The sequence below is a fragment of the Scyliorhinus canicula genome, chromosome 3 (assembly GCF_902713615.1).
Source record: "Scyliorhinus canicula chromosome 3, sScyCan1.1, whole genome shotgun sequence".
Lineage (NCBI taxonomy): Eukaryota > Metazoa > Chordata > Chondrichthyes > Carcharhiniformes > Scyliorhinidae > Scyliorhinus > Scyliorhinus canicula.
In genome coordinates, this window is record NC_052148.1 from 93,579,366 (window position 1) to 93,602,804 (window position 23,439).

General features: G+C 55.0%; 1 protein-coding gene across 1 annotated transcript in view; it reads left to right on the forward strand.

Moving 5' to 3' along the window:
• LOC119963626 (polyserase-2-like) overlaps positions 1-14,509 on the forward strand; it is an 84,205-nt gene extending 69,696 nt beyond the window's left edge. Inside the window, exon 14 of the mRNA XM_038792955.1 lies at positions 14,174-14,509. Within this exon, the coding sequence (XP_038648883.1) occupies positions 14,174-14,320 (147 nt within the window). The 3' untranslated portion in view covers positions 14,321-14,509. The remainder of the gene's footprint in view (positions 1-14,173) is intronic.
• Positions 14,510-23,439: the final 8,930 nt, after the last annotated feature.

The following is a 23,439-nucleotide window of genomic DNA, read 5'->3' on the forward strand; positions in this document are numbered from 1 at the left end:
CTGGGGTGTGTGTGCTGGAGGAGTTCAGGGTGCTGCTGGGGTGTGTGTGCTGGAGGAGCTCAGGGTGCTGCTGGGGTGTGTGTGCTGGAGGAGCTAAGGGTGCTGCTGGGGTGTGTGTGCTGGAGGAGCTCAGGGTGCTGCTGGGGTGGGAGTGCTGGAGGAGCCCAGGGTGCTGGTGGGGTGGGCGTGCTGGAGGAGCCCAGGGTGCTGCTGGGGTGGGAGTGCTGGAGGAGCTCAGGGTGCTGCTGGGGTGTGTGTGCTGGAGGGGCTCAGGGTGCTGCTGGGGTGGGCGTGCTGGAGGAGCTCAGGGTGCTGCTAGGGTGTGTGTGCTGGAGGAACTCAGGGTGCTGCTGGGGTGTGTGTGCTGGAGGAGCTCAGGGTGCTGGTGGGGTGGGAGTGCTGGAGGAGCTCAGGGTGCTGCTGGGGTGTGTGTGCTGGAGGAGGTCAGGGTGCTGGTGGGGTGGGAGTGCTGGAGGAGCTCAGGGTGCTGCTGGGGTGTGTGTGCTGGAGGAGTTCAGGGTGCTGGTGGGGTGTGTGTGCTGGAGGAGCTCAGGGTGCTGCTGGGGTGGGCGTGCTGGAGGAGCTCAGTGTGCTGCTGGGGTGTGTGTGCTGGAGGAGCTCAGGGTGCTGGTGGGGTGGGAGTGCTGGAGGAGCTCAGGGTGCTGCTGGGGTGTGTGTGCTGGAGGAGGTCAGGGTGCTGGTGGGGTGTGTGTGTGCTGGAGGAGCTCAGGGTGCTGCTGGGGTGGGATGCTGGAGGAGCTCAGGGTGCTGGTGGGGTGGAAGTGCTGGAGGAGCTCAGTGTGCTGGTGGGGTGTGTGTGCTGGAGGAGCTCAGGGTGCTGCTGGGGTGGGAGTGCTGGAGGAGCTCAGGGTGCTGGTGGGGTGGAAGTGCTGGAGGAGCTCAGGGTGCTGCTGGGGTGTGTGTGCTGGAGGAGGTCAGGATGCTGGTGGGGTGGGCGTGCTGGAGGAGCTCAGGGTGCTGGTGGGGTGTGTGTGCTGGAGGAGCTCAGGGTGCTGCTGGGGTGGGCGTGCTGGAGGAGCTCAGGGTGCTGGTGGGGTGTGTGTGCTGGAGGAGCTCAGGGTGCTGCTGGGGTGTGAGTGCTGGCGGAGCCCAGGGTGCTGGTGGGGTGGGCGTGCTGGAGGAACCCAGGGTGCTGCTGGGGTGGGAGTGCTGGAGGAGCCCAGGGTGCTGCTGGGGTGGGAGTGCTGGAGGAGCCCATGGTGCTGCTGGGGTGGGAGTGCTGGAGGAGCTCAGGGTGCTGCTGGGGTGTGGGTGCTGGAGGAGCTCAGGGTACTGGTGGGGTGTGTCTGTGCTGGAGGAGCTTAGGGTGCTGGTGGGGTGTGTCTGTGCTGGAGGAGCTTAGGGTGCTGCTGGGGTGTGTGTGCTGGAGGAGCCCAGGGTGCTGCTGGGGTGTGTGTGCCGGAGGAGCCCAGGGTACTGGTGAGGTGCGTGTGTGCTGGAGGAGCTCAGGGTGCTGCTGGGGTGTGTGTGCTGGAGGAGCTCAGGGTGCTGGTGGGGTGTGTGTGCTGGAGGAGCTCCGGGTGCTGCTGTGGTGGGCGTGCTGGAGGGGCTCAGGGTGCTGCTGGGGGTGTGTGCTGGAGGAGTTCAGGGTGCTGGTGGGGTGGGTGTGCTGGAGGAGCCCAGGGTGCTGCTGGGGTGTGTGCGCTGGAGGAGTTTAGGGTGCTGCTGGGGTGTGTGTGCTGGAGGAGCTCAGGGTGCTGCTGGGGTGTGTGTGCTGGAGGAGCTAAGGGTGCTGCTGGGGTGTGTGTGCTGGAGGAGCTCAGGGTGCTGCTGGGGTGTGTGTGCTGGAGGAGCTAAGGGTGCTGCTGGGGTGGGAGTGCTGGAGGAGCCCAGGGTGCTGGTGGGGTGGGCGTGCTGGAGGAGTTCAGGGTGCTGGTGGGGTGGGTGTGCTGGAGGAGCCCAGGGTGCTGCTGGGGTGTGTGTGCTGGAGGAGTTCAGGGTGCTGCTGGGGTGTGTGTGCTGGAGGAGCTCAGGGTGCTGCTGGGGTGTGTGTGCTGGAGGAGCTAAGGGTGCTGCTGGGGTGTGTGTGCTGGAGGAGCTCAGGGTGCTGCTGGGGTGTGTGTGCTGGAGGAGCTAAGGGTGCTGCTGGGGTGGGAGTGCTGGAGGAGCCCAGGGTGCTGGTGGGGTGGGTGTGCTGGAGGAGCCCAGGGTGCTGCTGGGGTGGGAGTGCTGGAGGAGCTCAGGGTGCTGCTGGGGTGTGTGTGCTGGAGGAACTCAGGGTGCTGCTGGGGTGTGTGTGCTGGAGGAGCTCAGGGTGCTGCTGGGGTGGGCGTGCTGGAGGAGCTCAGGGTGCTGCTAGGGTGTGTGTGCCGGAGGAGCCCCGGGTACTGGTGAGGTGCGTGTGTGCTGGAGGAGCTCAGGGTGCTGCTGGGGTGTGTGTGCTGGAGGAGCTAAGGGTGCTGCTGGGGTGTGTGTGCTGGAGGAGCTCAGGGTGCTGGTGGGGTGGGAGTGCTGGAGGAGCTCAGGGTGCTGCTGGGGTGTGTGTGCTGGAGGAGCTAAGGGTGCTGCTGGGGTGTGTGTGCTGGAGGAGCTCAGGGTGCTGGTGGGGTGGGAGTGCTGGAGGAGCTCAGGGTGCTGCTGGGGTGTGTGTGCTGGAGGAGGTCAGGGTGCTGGTGGGGTGTGTGTGTGCTGGAGGAGCTCAGGGTGCTGCTGGGGTGGGCGTGCTGGAGGAGCTCAGGGTGCTGGTGGGGTGTGTGTTCTGGAGGAGCTCAGGGTGCTGCTGGGGTGGGAGTGCTGGAGGAGCCCAGGGTGCTGGTGGGGTGGGCGTGCTGGAGGAGCCCAGGGTGCTGCTGGGGTGGGAGTGCTGGAGGAGCTCAGGGTGCTGCTGGGGTGGGAGTGCTGGAGGAGCTCAGAGTGCTGGTGGGTTAGGCAATGGAGGAGGGCCTTTGGGCACTGGTGAAGAGGGCATGCTGGAGGAACTGGGGGTGCTGGTGAAGAGGGCATGCTGGAGGAACGGGGGTGCTGGTGAGGAGGGCATGCTGGAGGAACTGGGGGTGCTGGTGGGTTGGGGGATGTTGGAGGGGCTAGGGTTGAAGGCTTGCTGTGGCTTTCTGGAGGAACCCAGCATGCTGTTGGGATGGGGCAATCTGGAGGAATGGGGGCGGAGGGGGTGCTCGTGGAGTGGTGTATTCTGGAGGAACCTAGCCTGCTGGTGGGATGGGGCGATCTGGAGGAATGGGGGCGGAGGGGGTGCTCGTGGAGTGGGGTATTCTGGAGGGACCTAGCCTTCTAGTGGGATGGGGCGATCTGGAGGAGTGAGAGGTATTCATGGGTGCGGCATCCTGGAGGAAACCAGCCTGATGGTGGGGCGGAGTGGGGCATTCTGTATGCCCACTGGCTGGTATGGTGGACAATGCTGCAAAAGCCCAGGGTGTATGTGAGTTGGGTAATGCTGGAGGTGCTGGTGAGTTGGGTAATGCTGGAGGTGCTGGTGAGTTGGGTAATGCTGGAGGTGCTGGTGAGTTGGGTAATGCTGGAGGTGCTGGTGAGTTGGGTAATGCTGGAGGTGCTGGTGAGTTGGGTAATGCTGGAGGTGCTGGTGAGTTGGGTAATGCTGGAGGTGCTGGTGAGTTGGGTAATGCTGGAGGTGCTCGTGAGTTGTGTAATGCTGGAGGTGCTGGTGAGTTGGGTAATGCTGGAGGTGCTGGTGAGTTGGGTAATGCTGGAGGTGCTGGTGAGTTGGGTAATGCTGGAGGTGCTGGTGAGTTGGATAATGCTGGAGGTGCTGGTGAGTTGGGTAATGCTGGAGGTGCTGGTGAGTTGGGTAATGCTGGAGGTGCTGGTGAGTTGGGTAATGCTGGAGGTGCTGGTGAGTTGGGTAATGCTGGAGGTGCTGGTGAGTTGGGTAATGCTGGAGGTGCTGGTGAGTTGGGTAATGCTGGACAGGCTGGTGAGTTGGGTAATGCTGGAGGTGCTGGTGAGTTGGGTAATGCTGGAGGTGCTGGTGAGTTGGGTAATGCTGGAGGTGCTGGTGAGTTGGGTAATGCCGGAGGTGCTGGTGAGTTGGGTAATGCTGGACAGGCTGGTGATTTGGGTAATGCTGGAGGTGCTAGTGAGTTGGGTAATGCTGGAGGTGCTGGTGAGTTGGGTAATGCTGGACAGGCTGGTGAGTTGGGTAATGCTGGAGGTGCTGGTGAGTTGGGTAATGCTGGAGGTGCTGGTGAGTTGGGTAATAAGAACATAAGAACATAAGAACTAGGAGCAGGAGTAGGCCATCTGGCCCCTCGAGCCTGCTCCGCCATTCAATTAGATCATGGCTGATCTTTTGTGGACTCAGCTCCACTTTCCGGCCCGAACACCATAACCCTTAATCCCTTTATTCTTCAAAAAACTATCTATCTTTACCTTAAAAACATGTAATGAAGGAGCCTCAACTGCTTCACTGGGCAAGGAATTCCATAGATTCACAACCCTTTGGGTGAAGAAGTTCCTCCTAAACTCAGTTCTAAATCTACTTCCCCTTATTTTGAGGCTATGCCCCCTAGTTCTGCTGTCACCCGCCAGTGGAAACAACCTGCCCGCATCTATCCTATCTATTCCCTTCATAATTTTAAATGTTTCTATAAGATCCCCCCTCATCCTTCTAAATTCCAACGAGTACAGTCCCAGTCTACTCAACCTCTCCTCATAATCCAACCCCTTCAGCTCTGGGATTAACCTAGTGAATCTCCTCTGCACACCCTCCAGCGCCAGTACGTCCTTTCTCAAGTAAGGAGACCAAAACTGAACACAATACTCCAGGTGTGGCCGCACTAACACCTTATACAATTGCAACATAACCTCCCTAGTCTTAAACTCCATCCCACTAGCAATGAAGGACAAAATTCCATTTGCCTTCTTAATCACCTGTTGCACTTGTAAAGCAACCTTCTGTGACTCATGCACTAGAACACCCAAGTCTCTCTGAACAGCGGCATGCTTTAATATTTTATCGTTTAAATAATAATCCCGTTTGCTGTTATTCCTACCAAAATGGATAACCTCACATTTGTCAACATTGTATTCCATCTGCCAGACCCGAGCCCATTCACTTAACCTATCCAAATCCTTCTGCAGACTTCCAGTATCCTCTGCACTTTTCACTTTACCACTCATCTTAGTGTCATCTGCAAACTTGGACACATTGCCCTTGGTCCCCAACTCCAAATCATCAATGTACATTGTGAACAATTGTGGGCCCAACACGGATCCCTGAGGGACACCACTAGCCACTGACTGCCAACCAGAGAAACACCCATTTATCCCAACTCTTTGCTTTCTATTAATTAACCAATCCTCTATCCATGCTACTACTTTACCCTTAATGCCATGCATCTTTATCTTATGCAGCAACCTTTTGTGTGGCACCTTGTCAAAGGCTTTCTGGAAATCCAGATATACCACATCCATCGGCTCCCCGTTATCTACTGTAATGATGGAGGTGCTGGTGAGTTGGGTAATGCTGGAGGTGCTGGTGAGTTGGGTAATGCTGGAGGTGCTGGTGAGTTGGGTAATGCTGGACAGGCTGGTGAGTTGGGTAATGCTGGAGGTGCTGGTGAGTTGGGTAATGCTGGACAGGCTGGTGAGTTGGGTAATGCTGGAGGTGCTGGTGAGTTGGGTAATGCTGGAGGTGCTGGTGAGTTGGGTAATGCTGGAGGTGCTGGTGAGTTGGGTAATGCTGGAGGTGCTGGTGAGTTGGGTAATGCTGGAGGTGCTGGTGAGTTGGATAATGCTGGAGGTGCTGGTGATTTGGGTAATGCTGGAGGTGCTGGTGAGTTGGGTAATGCTGGAGGTGCTGGTGAGTTGGGTAATGCTGGACAGGCTGGTGAGTTGGGTAATGCTGGAGGTGCTGGTGAGTTGGGTAATGCTGGACAGGCTGGTGAGTTGGGTAATGCTGGAGGTGCTGGTGAGTTGGGTAATGCTGGAGGTGCTGGTGAGTTGGGTAATGCTGGAGGTGCTGGTGAGTTGGGTAATGCTGGAGGTGCTGGTGAGTTGGGTAATGCTGGACAGGCTGGTGAGTTGGGTAATGCTGGACAGGCTGGTGAGTTGGGTAATGCTGGAGGTGCTGGTGAGTTGGGTAATGCTGGAGGTGCTGGTGAGTTGGGTAATGCTGGAGGTGCTGGTGAGTTGGGTAATGCTGGAGGTGCTGGTGAGTTGGGTAATGCTGGACAGGCTGGTGAGTTGGGTAATGCTGGACAGGCTGGTGAGTTGGGTAATGCTGGACAGGCTGGTGAGTTGGGTAATGCTGGAGGTGCTGGTGAGTTGGGTAATGCTGGAGGTGCTGGTGAGTTGGGTAATGCTGGAGGTGCTGGTGAGTTGGGTAATGCTGGACAGGCTGGTGAGTTGGGTAATGCTGGAGGTGCTGGTGAGTTGGGTAATGCTGGACAGGCTGGTGAGTTGGGTAATGCTGGAGGTGCTGGTGAGTTGGGTAATGCTGGAGGTGCTGGTGAGTTGGGTAATGCTGGAGGTGCTGGTGAGTTGGGTAATGCTGGAGGTGCTGGTGAGTTGGGTAATGCTGGACAGGCTGGTGAGTTGGGTAATGCTGGAGGTGCTGGTGAGTTGGGTAATGCTGGACAGGCTGGTGAGTTGGGTAATGCTGGAGGTGCTGGTGAGTTGGGTAATGCTGGAGGTGCTGGTGAGTTGGGTAATGCTGGAGGTGCTGGTGAGTTGGGTAATGCTGGAGGTGCTGGTGAGTTGGGTAATGCTGGACAGGCTGGTGAGTTGGGTAATGCTGGAGGTGCTGGTAAGTTGGGTAATGCTGGACAGGCTGGTGAGTTGGGTAATGCTGGACAGGCTGGTGATTTGGGTAATGCTGGAGGTGCTGGTGAGTTGGGTAATGCTGGAGGTGCTGGTGAGTTGGGTAATGCTGGAGGTGCTGGTGAGTTGGGTAATGCTGGAGGTGCTGGTGAGTTGGGTAATGCTGGAGGTGCTGGTGAGTTGGGTAATGCTGGAGGTGCTGGTGAGTTGGGTAATGCTGGAGGTGCTGGTGAGTTGGGTAATGCTGGAGGTGCTGGTGAGTTGGGTAATGCTGGACAGGCTGGTGAGTTGGGTAATGCTGGAGGTGCTGGTGAGTTGGGTAATGCTGGACAGGCTGGTGAGTTGGGTAATGCTGGACAGGCTGGTGAGTTGGGTAATGCTGGAGGTGCTGGTGAGTTGGGTAATGCTGGACAGGCTGGTGAGTTGGGTAATGCTGGAGGTGCTGGTGAGTTGGGTAATGCTGGAGGTGCTGGTGAGTTGGGTAATGCTGGAGGTGCTGGTGAGTTGGGTAATGCTGGACAGGCTGGTGAGTTGGGTAATGCTGGAGGTGCTGGTGAGTTGGGTAATGCTGGACAGGCTGGTGAGTTGGGTAATGCTGGACAGGCTGGTGAGTTGGGTAATGCTGGAGGTGCTGGTGAGTTGGGTAATGCTGGACAGGCTGGTGAGTTGGGTAATGCTGGAGGTGCTGGTGAGTTGGGTAATGCTGGACAGGCTGGTGAGTTGGGTAATGCTGGAGGTGCTGGTGAGTTGGGTAATGCTGGAGGTGCTGGTGAGTTGGGTAATGCTGGTGAGTTGGGTAATGCTGGAGGTGCTGGTGAGTTGGGTAATGCTGGAGGTGCTGGTGAGTTGGGTAATGCTGGAGGTGCTGGTGAGTTGGGTAATGCTGGACAGGCTGGTGAGTTGGGTAATGCTGGAGGTGCTGGTGAGTTGGGTAATGCTGGACAGCCTGGTGAGTTGGGTAATGGTGGAGGTGCTGGTGAGTTGGGTAATGCTGGAGGTGCTGGTGAGTTGGGTAATGCTGGAGGTGCTGGTGAGTTGGGTAATGCTGGACAGGCTGGTGAGTTGGGTAATGCTGGAGGTGCTGGTGAGTTGGGTAATGCTGGAGGTGCTGGTGAGTTGGGTAATGCTGGAGGTGCTGGTGAGTTGGGTAATGCTGGACAGGCTGGTGAGTTGGGTAATGCTGGAGGTGCTGGTGAGTTGGGTAATGCTGGAGGTGCTGGTGAGTTGGGTAATGCTGGAGGTGCTGGTGAGTTGGGTAATGCTGGACAGGCTGGTGAGTTGGGTAATGCTGGAGGTGCTGGTGAGTTGGGTAATGCTGGACAGGCTGGTGAGTTGGGTAATGCTGGACAGGCTGGTGAGTTGGGTAATGCTGGAGGTGCTGGTGAGTTGGGTAATGCTGGAGGTGCTGGTGAGTTGGGTAATGCTGGTGAGTTGGGTAATGCTGGAGGTGCTGGTGAGTTGGGTAATGCTGGAGGTGCTGGTGAGTTGGGTAATGCTGGAGGTGCTGGTGAGTTGGGTAATGCTGGACAGGCTGGTGAGTTGGGTAATGCTGGAGGTGCTGGTGAGTTGGGTAATGCTGGAGGTGCTGGTGAGTTGGGTAATGCTGGAGGTGCTGGTGAGTTGGGTAATGCTGGACAGCCTGGTGAGTTGGGTAATGGTGGAGGTGCTGGTGAGTTGGGTAATGCTGGAGGTGCTGGTGAGTTGGGTAATGCTGGAGGTGCTGGTGAGTTGGGTAATGCTGGACAGGCTGGTGAGTTGGGTAATGCTGGAGGTGCTGGTGAGTTGGGTAATGCTGGAGGTGCTGGTGAGTTGGGTAATGCTGGAGGTGCTGGTGAGTTGGGTAATGCTGGACAGGCTGGTGAGTTGGGTAATGCTGGAGGTGCTGGTGAGTTGGGTAATGCTGGACAGGCTGGTGAGTTGGGTAATGCTGGAGGTGCTGGTGAGTTGGGTAATGCTGGAGGTGCTGGTGAGTTGGGTAATGCTGGACAGGCTGGTGAGTTGGGTAATGCTGGAGGTGCTGGTGAGTTGGGTAATGCTGGACAGGCTGGTGAGTTGGGCAATGCTGGAGGTGCTGGTGAGTTGGCTAATGCTGGAGGTGCTGGTGAGTTGGGTAATGCTGGTGAGTTGGGTAATGCTGGAGGTGCTGGTGAGTTGGGTAATGCTGGAGGTGCTGGTGAGTTGGGTAATGCTGGAGGTGCTGGTGAGTTGGGTAATGCTGGACAGGCTGGTGAGTTGGGTAATGCTGGAGGTGCTGGTGAGTTGGGTAATGCTGGAGGTGCTGGTGAGTTGGGTAATGCTGGAGGTGCTGGTGAGTTGGGTAATGCTGGAGGTGCTGGTGAGTTGGGTAATGCTGGACAGCCTGGTGAGTTGGGTAATGGTGGAGGTGCTGGTGAGTTGGGTAATGCTGGAGGTGCTGGTGAGTTGGGTAATGCTGGAGGTGCTGGTGAGTTGGGTAATGCTGGACAGGCTGGTGAGTTGGGTAATGCTGGAGGTGCTGGTGAGTTGGGTAATGCTGGAGGTGCTGGTGAGTTGGGTAATGCTGGAGGTGCTGGTGAGTTGGGTAATGCTGGAGGTGCTGGTGAGTTGGGTAATGCTGGAGGTGCTGGTGAGTTGGGTAATGCTGGAGGTGCTGGTGAGTTGGGTAATGCTGGAGGTGCTGGTGAGTTGGGTAATGCTGGAGGTGCTGGTGAGTTGGGTAATGCTGGAGGTGCTGGTGAGTTGGGTAATGCTGGAGGTGCTGGTGAGTTGGGTAATGCTGGAGGTGCTGGTGAGTTGGGTAATGCTGGAGGTGCTGGTGAGTTGGATAATGCTGGAGGTGCTGGTGAGTTGGGTAATGCTGGAGGTGCTGGTGAGTTGGGTAATGCTGGAGGTGCTGGTGAGTTGGGTAATGCTGGAGGTGCTGGTGAGTTGGATAATGCTGGAGGTGCTGGTGAGTTGGGTAATGCTGGAGGTGCTGGGGAGTTGGGTAATGCTGGAGGTGCTGGTGAGTTGGATAATGCTGGAGGTGCTGGTGAGTTGGGTAATGCTGGACAGGCTGGTGAGTTGGGTAATGCTGGAGGTGCTGGTGAGTTGGGTAATGCTGGAGGTGCTGGTGAGTTGGATAATGCTGGAGGTGCTGGTGAGTTGGGTAATGCTGGAGGTGCTGGTGAGTTGGGTAATGCTGGACAGGCTGGTGAGTTGGGTAATGCTGGAGGTGCTGGTGAGTTGGGTAATGCTGGAGGTGCTGGTGAGTTGGGTAATGCTGGACAGGCTGGTGAGTTGGGTAATGCTGGAGGTGCTGGTGAGTTGGGTAATGCTGGAGGTGCTGGTGAGTTGGATAATGCTGGAGGTGCTGGTGAGTTGGGTAATGCTGGAGGTGCTGGTGAGTTGGGTAATGCTGGAGGTGCTGGTGAGTTGGGTAATGCTGGAGGTGCTGGTGAGTTGGGTAATGCTGGACAGGCTGGTGAGTTGGGTAATGCTGGAGGTGCTGGTGAGTTGGGTAATGCTGGACAGGCTGGTGAGTTGGGTAATGCTGGAGGTGCTGGTGAGTTGGGTAATGCTGGAGGTGCTGGTGAGTTGGGTAATGCTGGAGGTGCTGGTGAGTTGGGTAATGCTGGACAGGCTGGTGAGTTGGGTAATGCTGGACAGGCTGGTGAGTTGGGTAATGCTGGAGGTGCTGGTGAGTTGGGTAATGCTGGAGGTGCTGGTGAGTTGGGTAATGCTGGAGGTGCTGGTGAGTTGGGTAATGCTGGAGGTGCTGGTGAGTTGGGTAATGCTGGAGGTGCTGGTGAGTTGGGTAATGCTGGAGGTGCTGGTGAGTTGGGTAATGCTGGAGGTGCTGGTGAGTTGGGTAATGCTGGACAGGCTGGTGAGTTGGGTAATGCTGGAGGTGCTGGTGAGTTGGGTAATGCTGGAGGTGCTGGTGAGTTGGGTAATGCTGGAGGTGCTGGTGAGTTGGGTAATGCTGGACAGGCTGGTGAGTTGGGTAATGCTGGAGGTGCTGGTGAGTTGGGTAATGCTGGACAGGCTGGTGAGTTGGGTAATGCTGGAGGTGCTGGTGAGTTGGGTAATGCTGGAGGTGCTGGTGAGTTGGGTAATGCTGGAGGTGCTGGTGAGTTGGGTAATGCTGGACAGGCTGGTGAGTTGGGTAATGCTGGAGGTGCTGGTGAGTTGGGTAATGCTGGAGGTGCTGGTGAGTTGGGTAATGCTGGAGTTGCTGGTGAGTTGGGTAATGCTGGAGGTGCTGGTGAGTTGGGTAATGCTGGAGGTGCTGGTGAGTTGTGTAATGCTGGAGGTGCTGGTGAGTTGGGTAATGCTGGAGGTGCTGGTGAGTTGGGTAATGCTGGAGGTGCTGGTGAGTTGGGTAATGCTGGAGGTGCTGGTGAGTTGGGTAATGCTGGAGGTGCTGGTGAGTTGGGTAATGCTGGAGGTGCTGGTGAGTTGGGTAATGCTGGAGGTGCTGGTGATTTGGGTGTGCTGGACAGGCTGGTGAGTTGGATGGGCTGGTGGTGCTGGTGGGGAATATGGATATTATTATGGGCCAGGGTTTAGAGAACCCCAACGTATATGATGGAGTTCACCTGACCCACAACGTTTAATAGATTGTGGTATGTGGAGCACACGGCCCACTCTACTGGTGTGGCACAGCAGCAATGGAAACATATTTTTTAAAGCAAAACAATGTTTATTCTATTAACTCAAGTTAACGTTTTTAAAACAAACAGTGAACATCTGAGCAACCATTAATTCAAATACAACCCCCAAAGAATACAACACTAAGTAATCCGTAAGCTGTCCTTTTAACATCCAGAGGACTTAAAACAAAATATTTAACAGAAGCACATCAGGTTAAAGTCACTACTGAGAGCAGCTATTAGTTTTAAATCTGATTTACAGACTTTAGATTACAGAGGGAGAAAGACTAATACCCCTTCTGGCTGTGACTGCAGCTGTCCAGCTCTGAAAACGAAACTAAAACACATCCTGCAGCAAACAGCCTAAAACAAAAGTAAAAAGCTGACAGACAGCCCAACTCCACCCACTCTCTGACATCACTGCAGTAGTAAACACCCATTTCTTAAAGGTACTTTCACTACAGGTATTTATATACATACCCATTTAAAAACACCCATTTCTTAAAGGTACACCCACATGACAATATGAATATCCAACATGGAGAGGAATCGGCTGATCAATATGTTCCTTACTGGTTTAGATAAATTAGAGCATAGATTTTCAGGTCAGACATTGCAGGAGAGGATTGACGAACCATTAACTAATTTTATCCTGGAATCAGCCTAGTATAATCTGGACGAGCTGCCTGCATTGAACATTCTTGTGATTGGGAGATCACCTTTTGGTGGGTAGACAATCTCGTATTCCTGATTTTAAAAGTCAGCATTTTGGATTTCCCACTTTGAAACAAGCCATGTTCTTGAATGGGTCACAATGTCTGTCAGGAGAGTAGCTGACCTGAGATTGTCCCAGTTTTGGGATAGATCTGTTGTAATTATTCTCGGAAGGGAAGCAGAGGAGGAAACCTCTTTGCAATGGAGCTAAGAATCAAAATGTGAGCTGCTCAAAGGAAGTGGTATTCACTGAGATTGCCTGCAGCAACTTTCTGTGCACCTGGAAACATTCAACTGAGGTGAGAGAGCCCATCATTACCTTCAATTAATGCAGAGTGTAAAGCATGTGTTTACATGAAACAGAACCACTCTTAAAAATACCTCTAGTGATTCAGTCTGTTGTACTATTAGAAAATATGGTACCAGGAGAGTGGTAGAGGGAGCTAAGTGTTTGCAAGTGTTTCCAATTCTGTACATGTAGCAATTTATTTTAGTTGTATTTAAGTAGTGGTTAATTGAGACACACGAGTGGTCATAATATTGGAGCACACGGTGCCTGCCGGCACTCTTGAAGGGTTAGCACTGTTGATTCACAGCAGGGGCCCGGGTTCAATTCCAGCCTCGGGTCACTGTCTGTGCGGAGTCTTCATGTTCTCCCTTTGTCTGCGTGCGTTTCCTCCTGGTACTCCAGTTTCCTCCCACAAGTCCCAAAAAACGTGTTTATTAGGTGAATTAGAAATTCTGAATTCTCCCTCTGTGTACCCGAACAGGTGCCAGAATATGGCAACTAGTGGCTTTTCACAGTAAATTCATTGGAGTGTTAATGTAAGCTTACTTGTGACAATAAAGATTATTATTATTATTATGGAGTTGTCCATGCCCAGTGGACTCATGGGGACAGGCGTGCTTTATTGACCCCTTTAATCACATTTTTATTTTATGTTTTAAGTTTTCTTTGCAATTTGTTTTTCCTTCATGCAGAATCCCTTTACGAGTCTGCTCTTTTGATTTTCCCTCAGTTTAATTAGTTTAATTGGTCTCACCCTTATTATCTTCATATCCAGGCAGACTGGTCAGATTCAATAAGTTCTTGTTGAATGCAGTTTTAATTAAGCTAATGAGAAGAGAATACAACCTCGCATGATTTAGAGAATTAAAAGTCAGTTTAATTACAGTCCCATTTCTAAGGAGTCCATCAAATGTAGGGGCGGCACATTGGCACAGTGGTTAGCACTGCTGCCTCTCAGCTCCAGGTACCCGGGTTCAATTCTGGCCTCCGTTGACTGTGTGGAGTCTGCACGTTCTCCTCGTGTCTGCGTGGGTTTCCTCTGGGTGCTCTGGTTTCCTCCCACAGTCCAAAGATGTGCAGGTTAGGTGGATTGGCTACGCTAAATTACCCCTTAGTGTCCAAAGGTTAGGTGGGGGTTACGGGGATGGGGTGGAGGCATGGGCGTAAATATGGTGCTCTTTCCAAAGGCTGGTGCAGACTCAATGGACCGAATGGCTTCCTTCTGCACTGTAAATTCGACCTATGAAAATCCCCCAAAAATGTATATTTAGGAGCAGGCTGAAAGAATGGTTGTTAATTTGAGGTGTTTGATGATGCAATGTGGCTCTGTTTAAAATAAACTCTATGGGTAGGAATTTCCATGCTCACATGCTGTGTTTTCCAGCGACGGAGGTGGCGCGTGGTGGAACATACGGTCCCACCGATGGTGGGCCACTGGTGCGACATCTGGGGGGGGGGTTCACCGTTGACGGGACTGGAAGATCCAACTAGTGGGAAGGGCTGGAAAGTTCAGCCCAGTACGAAAGATTCGGGTCTCTGTTGTAGCCTTTCACCCTCTGAGTTCGAACAACACCTTGGGATTCTGATGACTGTAACAGCCAACTGAGTTACTGCTCGAGGTTTGTGTACCATCCATCACCACTGCCCTAAATTGGTTAGATGTGGCAGGATGAATCTCAGATCTTGTCTACTCTCTGTTCAACCTTCAGGGAATAAACTTGACTCTTATTTATAAAATGATATAACAAGAATGTTGGCGCATTTCCTGTACTTTTAGATGAATCAATGTTTCTTGTTTCAGGGAGATTCCGGTGGGCCGTTGATATGTAAGAACAAGCTCCAAGGAATTGTCTCTTTTGGGAAACAATGTGGACTTCCCGACAGACCTGGAATTTATACAAGGATCACAAACGAGTATATCAAGTGGATTCGTAAAATCACAGCTTGAACCTTGTGTTTGAATATTGTGTTTCATGCATTATGTTTGTCTTGCGTGGATTGCTGTACCTCGGGTGGCTAAAGAAATGGCATTTACATTTACGGTTTCAGTTTATTGAATTATTTTAGGCTAATATGCTGCAATTTAAAACAGGAGCATGCAAAAGGTTCAGGGGTAGGCAATAGAACCTGTCAAAAAACTGAAAAGTTTTGAATGGTCACAGCTGTGTTGTTCAATTGGTGAAATCCTTGTGGGTATTTTGTTTAAACAGCAAAGTGGAACAATATTTTCAAGCGTTACATTTCTGTTCTTTTGTGCTTCAATAAATAAAATAAATGATCATACATAGGCTGTAACCTGCTGGCCTGGGCTGGGCTGGGATCCATCTGACGGAAGCAATTAATCTTGTTAGTTTTGGATGGTTCTGCCAGTTTTACCCCGGTAGTTACTCTGAAAGAGTTGGAAGGAAAAAAATTGCTTACGCCACTGAGATACCCTCAATCACGACACAGGAGAGAAGATAGATGATTCAAAGGCTTTAATTATCTGAGAACTGTACAGCATCTGAGAAGTGTGCTCATCACATGTTGCCTGAGTGAGCCTTATCTTATATACCGTTTCCTGGGGGCGGAGCCAGAGGCGGAGTCCCCCAGGGTTCCAAGCCCGGTCTTAAAGGGCCAATGCATTAAAGGTAAGGTACCATTATATCAGCTACTGATAACATTCATCACATTCACCCCCTGTTTAAAAAAAAAACACATAGTCCATCGGGGGTGAAGTGGAGTTACAAGTTCAGTCTTGCGGGTGGTTTGACTGTCCGTGCTGATTTTCTCTGCTCCGGTGGTGAGGCCGTGGATACGGTCGGTGTTGATGGTGGTATATCCGGGAGCACGGTTGACTGAGCCTTTGCCCGCCTTGGAGCGGGGGGGGGGGTGGTATCCGGGATCACTAGGGTGATCGGCGCCGGCTGGGGGGCAGGGGGCGCTACGGGGGGGGGGGGGGGGGGGCGCTGTCAGGGTTGGCAGCCGGTGCGGTGAGGGGAGCGTCGGTAGGAGGGGGGGGGGGGTGGGGGGGGATAGCGTCGGGGTCGGTGGGCGAGCTAGCGGGGTCAGTGGGAGAGCCAGTTGGTGCCAGGTCTCGCAGGGAGACGGTGTCCTGCCTGCCGTCGGGGTGCTCGACGTAGGCGTATTGAGGGTTTGCATGTAGCAGGTGGACCCTCTCGATTACGGGATCGGATTTATGGCTCCTCACGTGCCTCCGGAGTAGAACTGGTCCCGGAGTCGTCAGCCAATGTGGAAGCGAGACCCCAGAGGTGGACTTCCTGGGGAAGACAAACAAACGATTGTGAGGGGTCTCGTTCGTGGCCGTACAGAGGAGCGACCTAATGGAATGTAGGGCATCGGGTAGGACCTCCTGCCAGATCTGTGCGGAATGCGAACCGCAATTCTATCGACCAGACAGGGCCCGCCTGAATAAGGCCTCTGGGCCCTTTGAGCGACTAAGTGTGGACTTCAAAGGGCCCCTCCCGTCCACCAACCGCAACATCTATTTCCTCACCGTTATCGATGAGTTCTCCCGCTTCCCTTTTGCTGTCCCGATATGACCTCGGCTTCCGTGATCAAGGCACTGCACAGCATTGGGAGGCTCCTTGACCATAGGGCTAGGAGGACAGCCTTCCAAACTGTCGCGTTCTCCCTCTCCACTAGCCCGTTTCCCCGCGGGTTATAGCTCGTCGTTCTGCTCGAGGCGATGCCCTTGCTGAGCAGATATCGACACAGCTCATCGCTCATGAACGATGTACCCCGGTCGCTGTGGATATAAGCGGGGAAACCAAACAGAGTTAAGATGCTGTGCAGTGCCTTGATCACGGAGGCCGAGGTCGTATCGGGGCAGGGGACAGCAAAAGGGAAGCGGGAGAACTCATCGATGACGGTGAGGAAATAGATGTTGCGGTTGGTGGACGGGAGGGGCCCTTTGAAGTCCACGCTTAGTCGCTCAAAGGGCCCAGAGGCCTTTATCAGGCGGGCCTTGTCTGGTCGATAGAATTGCGGTTCGCATTCCGCACAGATCTGGCATGCCTTAGTCATGGCCTTGACCTCTGTGGAGTAGGGAAGGTTGCGGGACTTGATGAAGTGGGCAAGCCGGGTGACCCACGGGTGGCAGAGGTCATCGTGGATGGCTCTCAGGCGGTCTTTGTGCGCGTTGGCGCACGTGCCGCGGGACAGGGAATTTGAGGGCTCGTTCAGCTTCCCCGGGCGATATTTAATATCGTACGTGTAGGTGGAGAGCTCTATCCTCCACCTCAGAATTTTGTCATTCTTTATTTTGCCCCGTTGTGCGTTATCGAACATAAAGGCGACCGACCGTTGGTCGCTGACGAGGGTGAACCTCCTACCGGCTAGGTAGTGCCTCCAGTGCCGCATTGCTTGTGCCTCCTTCTCGACTGCAGAGTGCCGAATTTCCGAGGCGGTGAGGGTTCGGGAGAAGAATGCTACTGGTCTGCCCGCCTGGTTGAGGGTAGCACCCAGGGCGACATCTGATGCGTCACTTTCTACTTGGAAGGGAATGGCTTCGTCCACCGCTTGCATGGCGGCCTTAATGATGCCGGCCTTGATACAGTTGAAAGCCGACTGGGCCTCAGCCGTCAGGGGAAAAACCGTGGTCTTAATGAGTGGCCGGACTTTGTCCGCATATCTGGGGACCCACTGGACGTAATAGGAGAAAAGCCCCAAGCACCGTTTGAGTGCCTTGAGGCTACAGGGGAGGGGGAGTTCCTTAAGGGGACGCATGCGGTCGGGTTCTCGGCCTAGGACCCCATTTTCCACAACGTAGCCGAGGATGGCTAGCCGGGTTGTGTGGAACACGCATTTCTCTGTTGTACGTGAGGTTGAGGGCCCGGGCAGTCTGGAGGAACTTCCTCAGGTTTGCGTTGTGGTCCTGCTGGTCATGGCCTCAGATGGTGACGTTGTCCAAGTACGGGAAAGTAGCCCGTAAGCCGTACTGGTCCACCATTTGATCCATCGCCCTCTGGAAAATGGAGACTCCGTTTGTAACACCAAAAGGGACCCTGAGGAAGTGAAACAGCCGACCGGCTGCTTCAAACGCCGTGTAGGGGCGGTCCTCTGGGCGGATAGGGAGTTGATGATAGGCCGATTTTAGGTCGACCGTGGAGAATACCCGATACTGGGCGATGTGAGTCACCATTTCTGCTATGCGGGGAAGTGGGTAAGCATCGAGTTGCGTAAAGCGTTTTTTGATCTGGCTATAATCCACTTCCATTCGTTGCTTTTCCCCGGAGCGGACTACCAATACTTGAGCCCTCCAAGGGCTGTTGCTGGCCTCTATGACCCCTTCTATTGGTAGCCGCTGAACCTCTGACTTGATAAAAGTCATGTCTTGGGTACTGTACCGGCGACTCCTGGTGGCGACGGGCTTACAGTCGGGAGTGAGGTTCACGAAGAGGGGGGGGTGGCGCAACTTTGAGTGTCGCCAGGCTGCATACCGTGAGTGGGGGCAGGGGTCCACCGAACTTCAGTGTCAGGCTCCGGTGGCTGCACTGAAAGCCTAGACCGTGCAGCAGGGGAAAGATGTAAAGTTTAAAACGGGTGTATTCAGCGCCTTGAATTGCGAGGTCAGCGACACAATACTCCATGATTTGGACCGAATGGGACCCAGAGGTGAGGGCAATAGTTTGGGAGGTGGGGTGGGTGCGCAGGGAGCAGCGTCAGGGATGATTCAAAGGCTTTAATTATCTGAGAACTGTACAGCAGCCGAGAAGTGTGCTCATCCCATGCTGCCTGAGTGAGCCTTATCTTATATACCGTTTCCTGGGGGCGGAGCCAGAGGCAGAGTCCCCCAGGGTTCCAAGCCCGGTCTTAAAGGGCCAATGCATTAAAGGTAAGGTACCATTATATCAGCTACTGATAACATTCATCACAGTAGGAGGCCGGGATCAGATTGGAGCAGAATAAAGGAGGCTGGGATCAGATCGGAGCAGAATAAAGGAGGGCGGGGTCAGATCGGAGCAGAATAAAGGAGGCCGGGATCAGATTGGAGCAGAATAAAGGAGGCTGGGATCAGATTGGAGCAGAATAAAGCAGGCTGGGATCAGATTGGAGCAGAATAAAGGAAGCCGGGATCAGATCGGAGCAGAATAAAGGAGGCTGGGATCAGATTGGAGCAGAATGTAGGAGGCCGGGTGTGGTGAGATAACCACTGTAGTTATGTGTACTGCAGTAGGGGGATGTATGCCTGTACCTGTAATACAGGTTCCTCCGGTCAGCCCCTGCCGGCTAGCTCCACCCACAGGGAGCTTATGTATAAATGTATGAGTGCTGCTCAGACCCTTAGTCTACTGTTGCGGATGGAGGGACAACATCGTACAGCAATAAAGCCTCTATTGTACTAGTCTCTCGGCTTTGAGTATAATTGTTAGCGCCACAATTTATTGCTGTACGATTTCCCAGTCACCATGGACATCATAGTCAAGCCTGACCGTCTGCAGCTGGATCCACATTCGCCTCACGCCAGAAAAGACTTTGATCACTGGCTCGCAGTCTTCGAAGCCTACATCTCTTCAGCACACCCTCCCCCGACGGAGGCTCAGAAAAAGCAACTCCTGTACTCCAGACTTAGCTCCAGCGTCTTTCCGCTCATTTGAGATGCGACCGACTACACCGCAGCTATGGAACTGCTCAAGGAGAATTATGCACCATCGACGAACACACTGTTTGCGAGGCATCAACTTTCTACTCGCGTCCAGCAGCCGGGTGAGTTGATTGAGGACTTCTGGAGGGCCCTTATACCTCTGGTACGAGACTGCGACTGCCGGGCCTTCACAGCCGCGGAACATTCTGATTTACTCATGCGCGATGCCTTCGTTACAGGCATTGCATCGGACCCCATCCGGCAACGACTGCTGGAAGGGGTCGCCCCCGACCTCGCGGCCGCAAAGGCCCTGGCGCTCTCCATGACGGCCGCCTCCCGTAGTGCGCACACTTACTCCGCTAGCCACTCGGCCCACCCGTCCTACCCCTCGTGGACCCCGCAAACGGCTCCCCAGGCCCATCCGTCCCACCCCTCGTGGACCCCGCAAACGGCCCCCCCAGCAGCCGCCCCCGCGCACTATGCCTGCGCTGCCCGCCGCACCGCACCCCCTGGGGGTCCCCACTGTTACTTCTGCGGCCAACAGAAGCACCCTCGCCAACGCTGCCCGGCCCGCACAGCGACCTGCAAAGCTTGTGGAAAGAAAGGCCACTTTGCAGCGGTGTGTCAGTCCCGGACGGTCGCCGCTATCGCGCCGCCGGTCCCCACGCCTCAGCCGCTCCCTCAATGGGCCCCGCCGTCCGCTTCCCCCGACCCCACGTGCAATCAGTGGGCGCCGCCATCTTTTGCCGCCCCCGCCACGTGCGCCCCATGGGCGCCGCCATCTTCATCCACCACAGCCATGTGCGTTCCATGGGCGCCGCCATTTTGTTCCGACCCCTTAACGTGCGCTCCATGGACGCCGCCATTTTACCCACAGGTACTGCGGATGCCGCCATCTCGTCTCCAGGGTCCGCCATCACGGGACACGGGTCGCTACCGCTCCTCATCGGACTCATCTGACTCAACCGCCGACCAACCACTGCTCGCCTCCGTTACGCTCGGCCAGTCCCGTCCTCGCAACCTGGCACCCTCTTCCACATCGGTGCTGGTCAACGGCCATGTGACCTCCTGCCTCATCGACTCCGGGAGCACCGAGACATTCGTCCACCCGGACACGGTAAGGCGCTATTCCCTTGCGATCCATCCCGCCGACCGGCAGATCTCCCTTGCCTCCGGTTCCCACTCTGTCCCGATCCGGGGTTTCTGCCTGGTTAAACTCACTGTACAGGGTGTGGAATTCGACCGTTTCCGTCTGTACATTCTCCCCGACCTCTGCACTTCACTCCTACTAGGCCTGGATTTCCAGTGCAATCTCCAGAGCCTCACCCTCAAATTCGGTGGACCCCTACCTCCCCTCACCGTTTGCGGCCTCGCGACCCTCAAGGTCGAGCCCCCCTCCCTCTTTGCCAATCTGACTGTGGATTGCAAGCCCGTCGCCACCAGGAGCAGACGGTACAGCACCCAGGACAAGGCCTTCATCAGGTCCGAAGTCCAGCGGCTGCTTCGGGAGGGTATCATCGAGGCCAGCAACAGCCCTTGGAGAGCCCAGGTGGTAGTGGTTAAGACCGGGGAGAAGCACAGGATGGTCGTGGACTACAGCCAGACCATCAACCGGTACACGCAGCTCGACGCGTACCCCCTCCCCCGCATTTCTGATATGGTCAATCAGATTGCACAGTACCGGGTCTTCTCTACTATTGACCTGAAATCCACCTACCACCAGCTCCCCATCCGTAAATCGGACCGTCCCTACACTGCCTTTGAGGCGGACGGTCGTCTGTACCAATTTCTGAGGGTTCCCTTCGGCGTCACGAATGGGGTCTCGGTCTTTCAGCGAGAAATGGATCGAATGGTTGACCGGTACGGATTGCAGGCCACCTTCCCGTACCTCGACAATGTCACCATCTGCGGCCATGACCAGCAGGACCATGATGCCAACCTTTATAAATTCCTCCACACCGCATCTCTCCTTAATCTCACGTACAACGAGGAGAAATGCGTGTTCCGCACAGACCGCTTAGCCATCCTTGGCTACGTAGTCCAAAACGGACTACTGGGGCCCGATCCCGACCGCATGCGCCCCCTCATGGAGCTCCCAATTCCCCACTGCCCCAAGGCCCTCAAACGCTGCCTTGGGTTTTTCTCTTATTACGCCCAGTGGGTCCCGCAATACGCAGACAAGGCCCGGCCACTTATCCAGTCCACACATTTTCCCCTCTCGGCCGAGGCACAACAGGCCTTCGCCTGCATTCGATCTGACATAGCCAGGGCGGGGATGCACGCCGTAGACGAGACTCTGCCTTTCCAAGTAGAGAGCGACGCTTCAGATGTCGCCCTTGCCGCCACGCTGAATCAGGCCGGCAGACCCGTGGCATTCTTTTCACGCACCCTCCACGCCTCCGAAATTCGGCATTCCTCTGTCGAAAAGGAAGCCCAGGTAATCGTTGAAGCGGTGCGGCACTGGAGGCATTACCTGGCCGGCAGGAGATTCACTCTCCTCACTGACCAACGGTCGGTAGCCTTCATGTTCAACAACACGCAGCGGGGCAAGATCAAGAATGACAAAATCTTGCGGTGGAGAATCGAGCTCTCCACCTTTAACTACGAGATCTTGCATCGCCCCGGCAAGCTCAACGAGCCCCCAGACGCCCTCTCCCGAGGTACATGTGCCAGTTCACAAGTGAACCAGCTCCGTGCCTTGCACGACAGCCTTTGCCATCCGGGGGTCACCCGCTTGTACCATCTGATCAAAGCCCGCAATCTGCCCTACTCCGTCGAGGAAGTACGGACAGTCACCAGAGACTGCCAGATCTGTGCGGAGTGCAAGCCGCACATCTACCGGCCAGATCGCGCGCGCCTGGTGAAAGCATCCCGCCCCTTTGAACGCCTCAGCGTGGACTTCAAAGGGCCCCTTCCCTCTACCGACCGCAACACCTACATCCTTAGTGTGGTCGATGAATTTTCTAGGTTCCCCTTTGCCATCCCATGCCCAGATATGACGTCTGCCACCGTCATCAAGGCCCTGGATTCCATTTTCGCCCTGTTCGGTTTCCCCGACTATATCCACAGTGACAGGGGATCCTCATTCATGAGCGATGAGCTGCGTCAGTTCCTGCTCAGCAGGGGTATCGCCTCCAGCAGGACGACCAGCTACAACCCCCGGGGAAACGGGCAGGTAGAGAGAGAGAACGGGACGGTATGGAGGGCCGTCCAGCTGGCCCTACGGTCCAGGAACCTCCCAGCCGCTCGCTGGCAGCAGGTCCTCCCTGACGCGCTCCATTCCATTCGGTCGCTACTGTGCACCGCAACTAACAGTACACCCCATGAACGTGTTTTTGCCTTCCCTAGGAAGTCCACATCCGGAGTGTCGCTCCCGACTTGGCTCACGACTCCGGGCCCAGTCCTTCTCCGTAGGCATGTGCGGCACCACAAGGCAGAACCCCTGGTGGACAAAGTACGCCTTCTCCACGCCAACCCTCAGTATGCCTACGTGGAGTTCCCCGACGGCCGCCAGGACACAGTCTCGCTCCGGGACCTGGCTCCCTCAGGTGCCGATCCCATGCCCACACCCCTTCCTGCGCCAACCCCAGCGCCCCCCTATTCGTCCCCATCAGGTCCATCCCTCATCCCCCTGCCCACCCTGGAGGACATGGAAGATTTCGGCTTGCTCTCGGAGTCATCCCGCCAGCAGCCAGCACCAACACCGCCAGCACCTGCACCATCGGGGCCATCACCGCCTGTGCCGACGTCACCACCACAGCTACGCCGATCACAGCAGAACGTCCGACCACCGATTCGACTCAACCTGTAACCTGCTAACCGGATGGACTCTTGATTTTACTTGTTGGACCCTCTTGTAAATAGCATCCTTTGTATTAGAGTTACATGTCACCCCCGCCGGACTCATTTTTTACAGGGGGTGAATGTGGTGAGATAACCACTGTAGTTATGTGTACTGCAGTAGGGGGATGTATGCCTGTACCTGTAATACAGGTTCCTCCGGTCAGCCCCTGCCGGCTAGCTCCGCCCACAGGGAGTTTATGTATAAATGTATGAGAGCTGCTCAGACCCTCAGTCTACAGTTGCGGATGGAGGGACAACATCGTACAGCAATAAAGCCTCTATTGTACTAGTCTCTCGGCTTTGAGTATAATTGTTAGCGCCACACCGGGATCAGATCGGAGCAGAATAAAGGAGGCTGAGATCAGATTGGAGCAGAATAAAGGAGGCTGGGATCAGATTGGAGCAGAATGTAGGATGCCGGGATCAGATTGGAGCAGAATGTAGGAGGCCGGGATCAGATTGGAGCAGAATAAAGGAGGGCGGGATCAGATTGGAGCAGAATAAAGGAGGGCGGGATCAGATCGGAGCAGAATAAAGGAGGGCGGGATCAGATTGGAGCAGAATAAAGGAGGCTGGGATCAAATTGGAGCTGAATAAAGGAAGCCGGGATCAGATTGGAGCAGAATAAAGGAGACCCG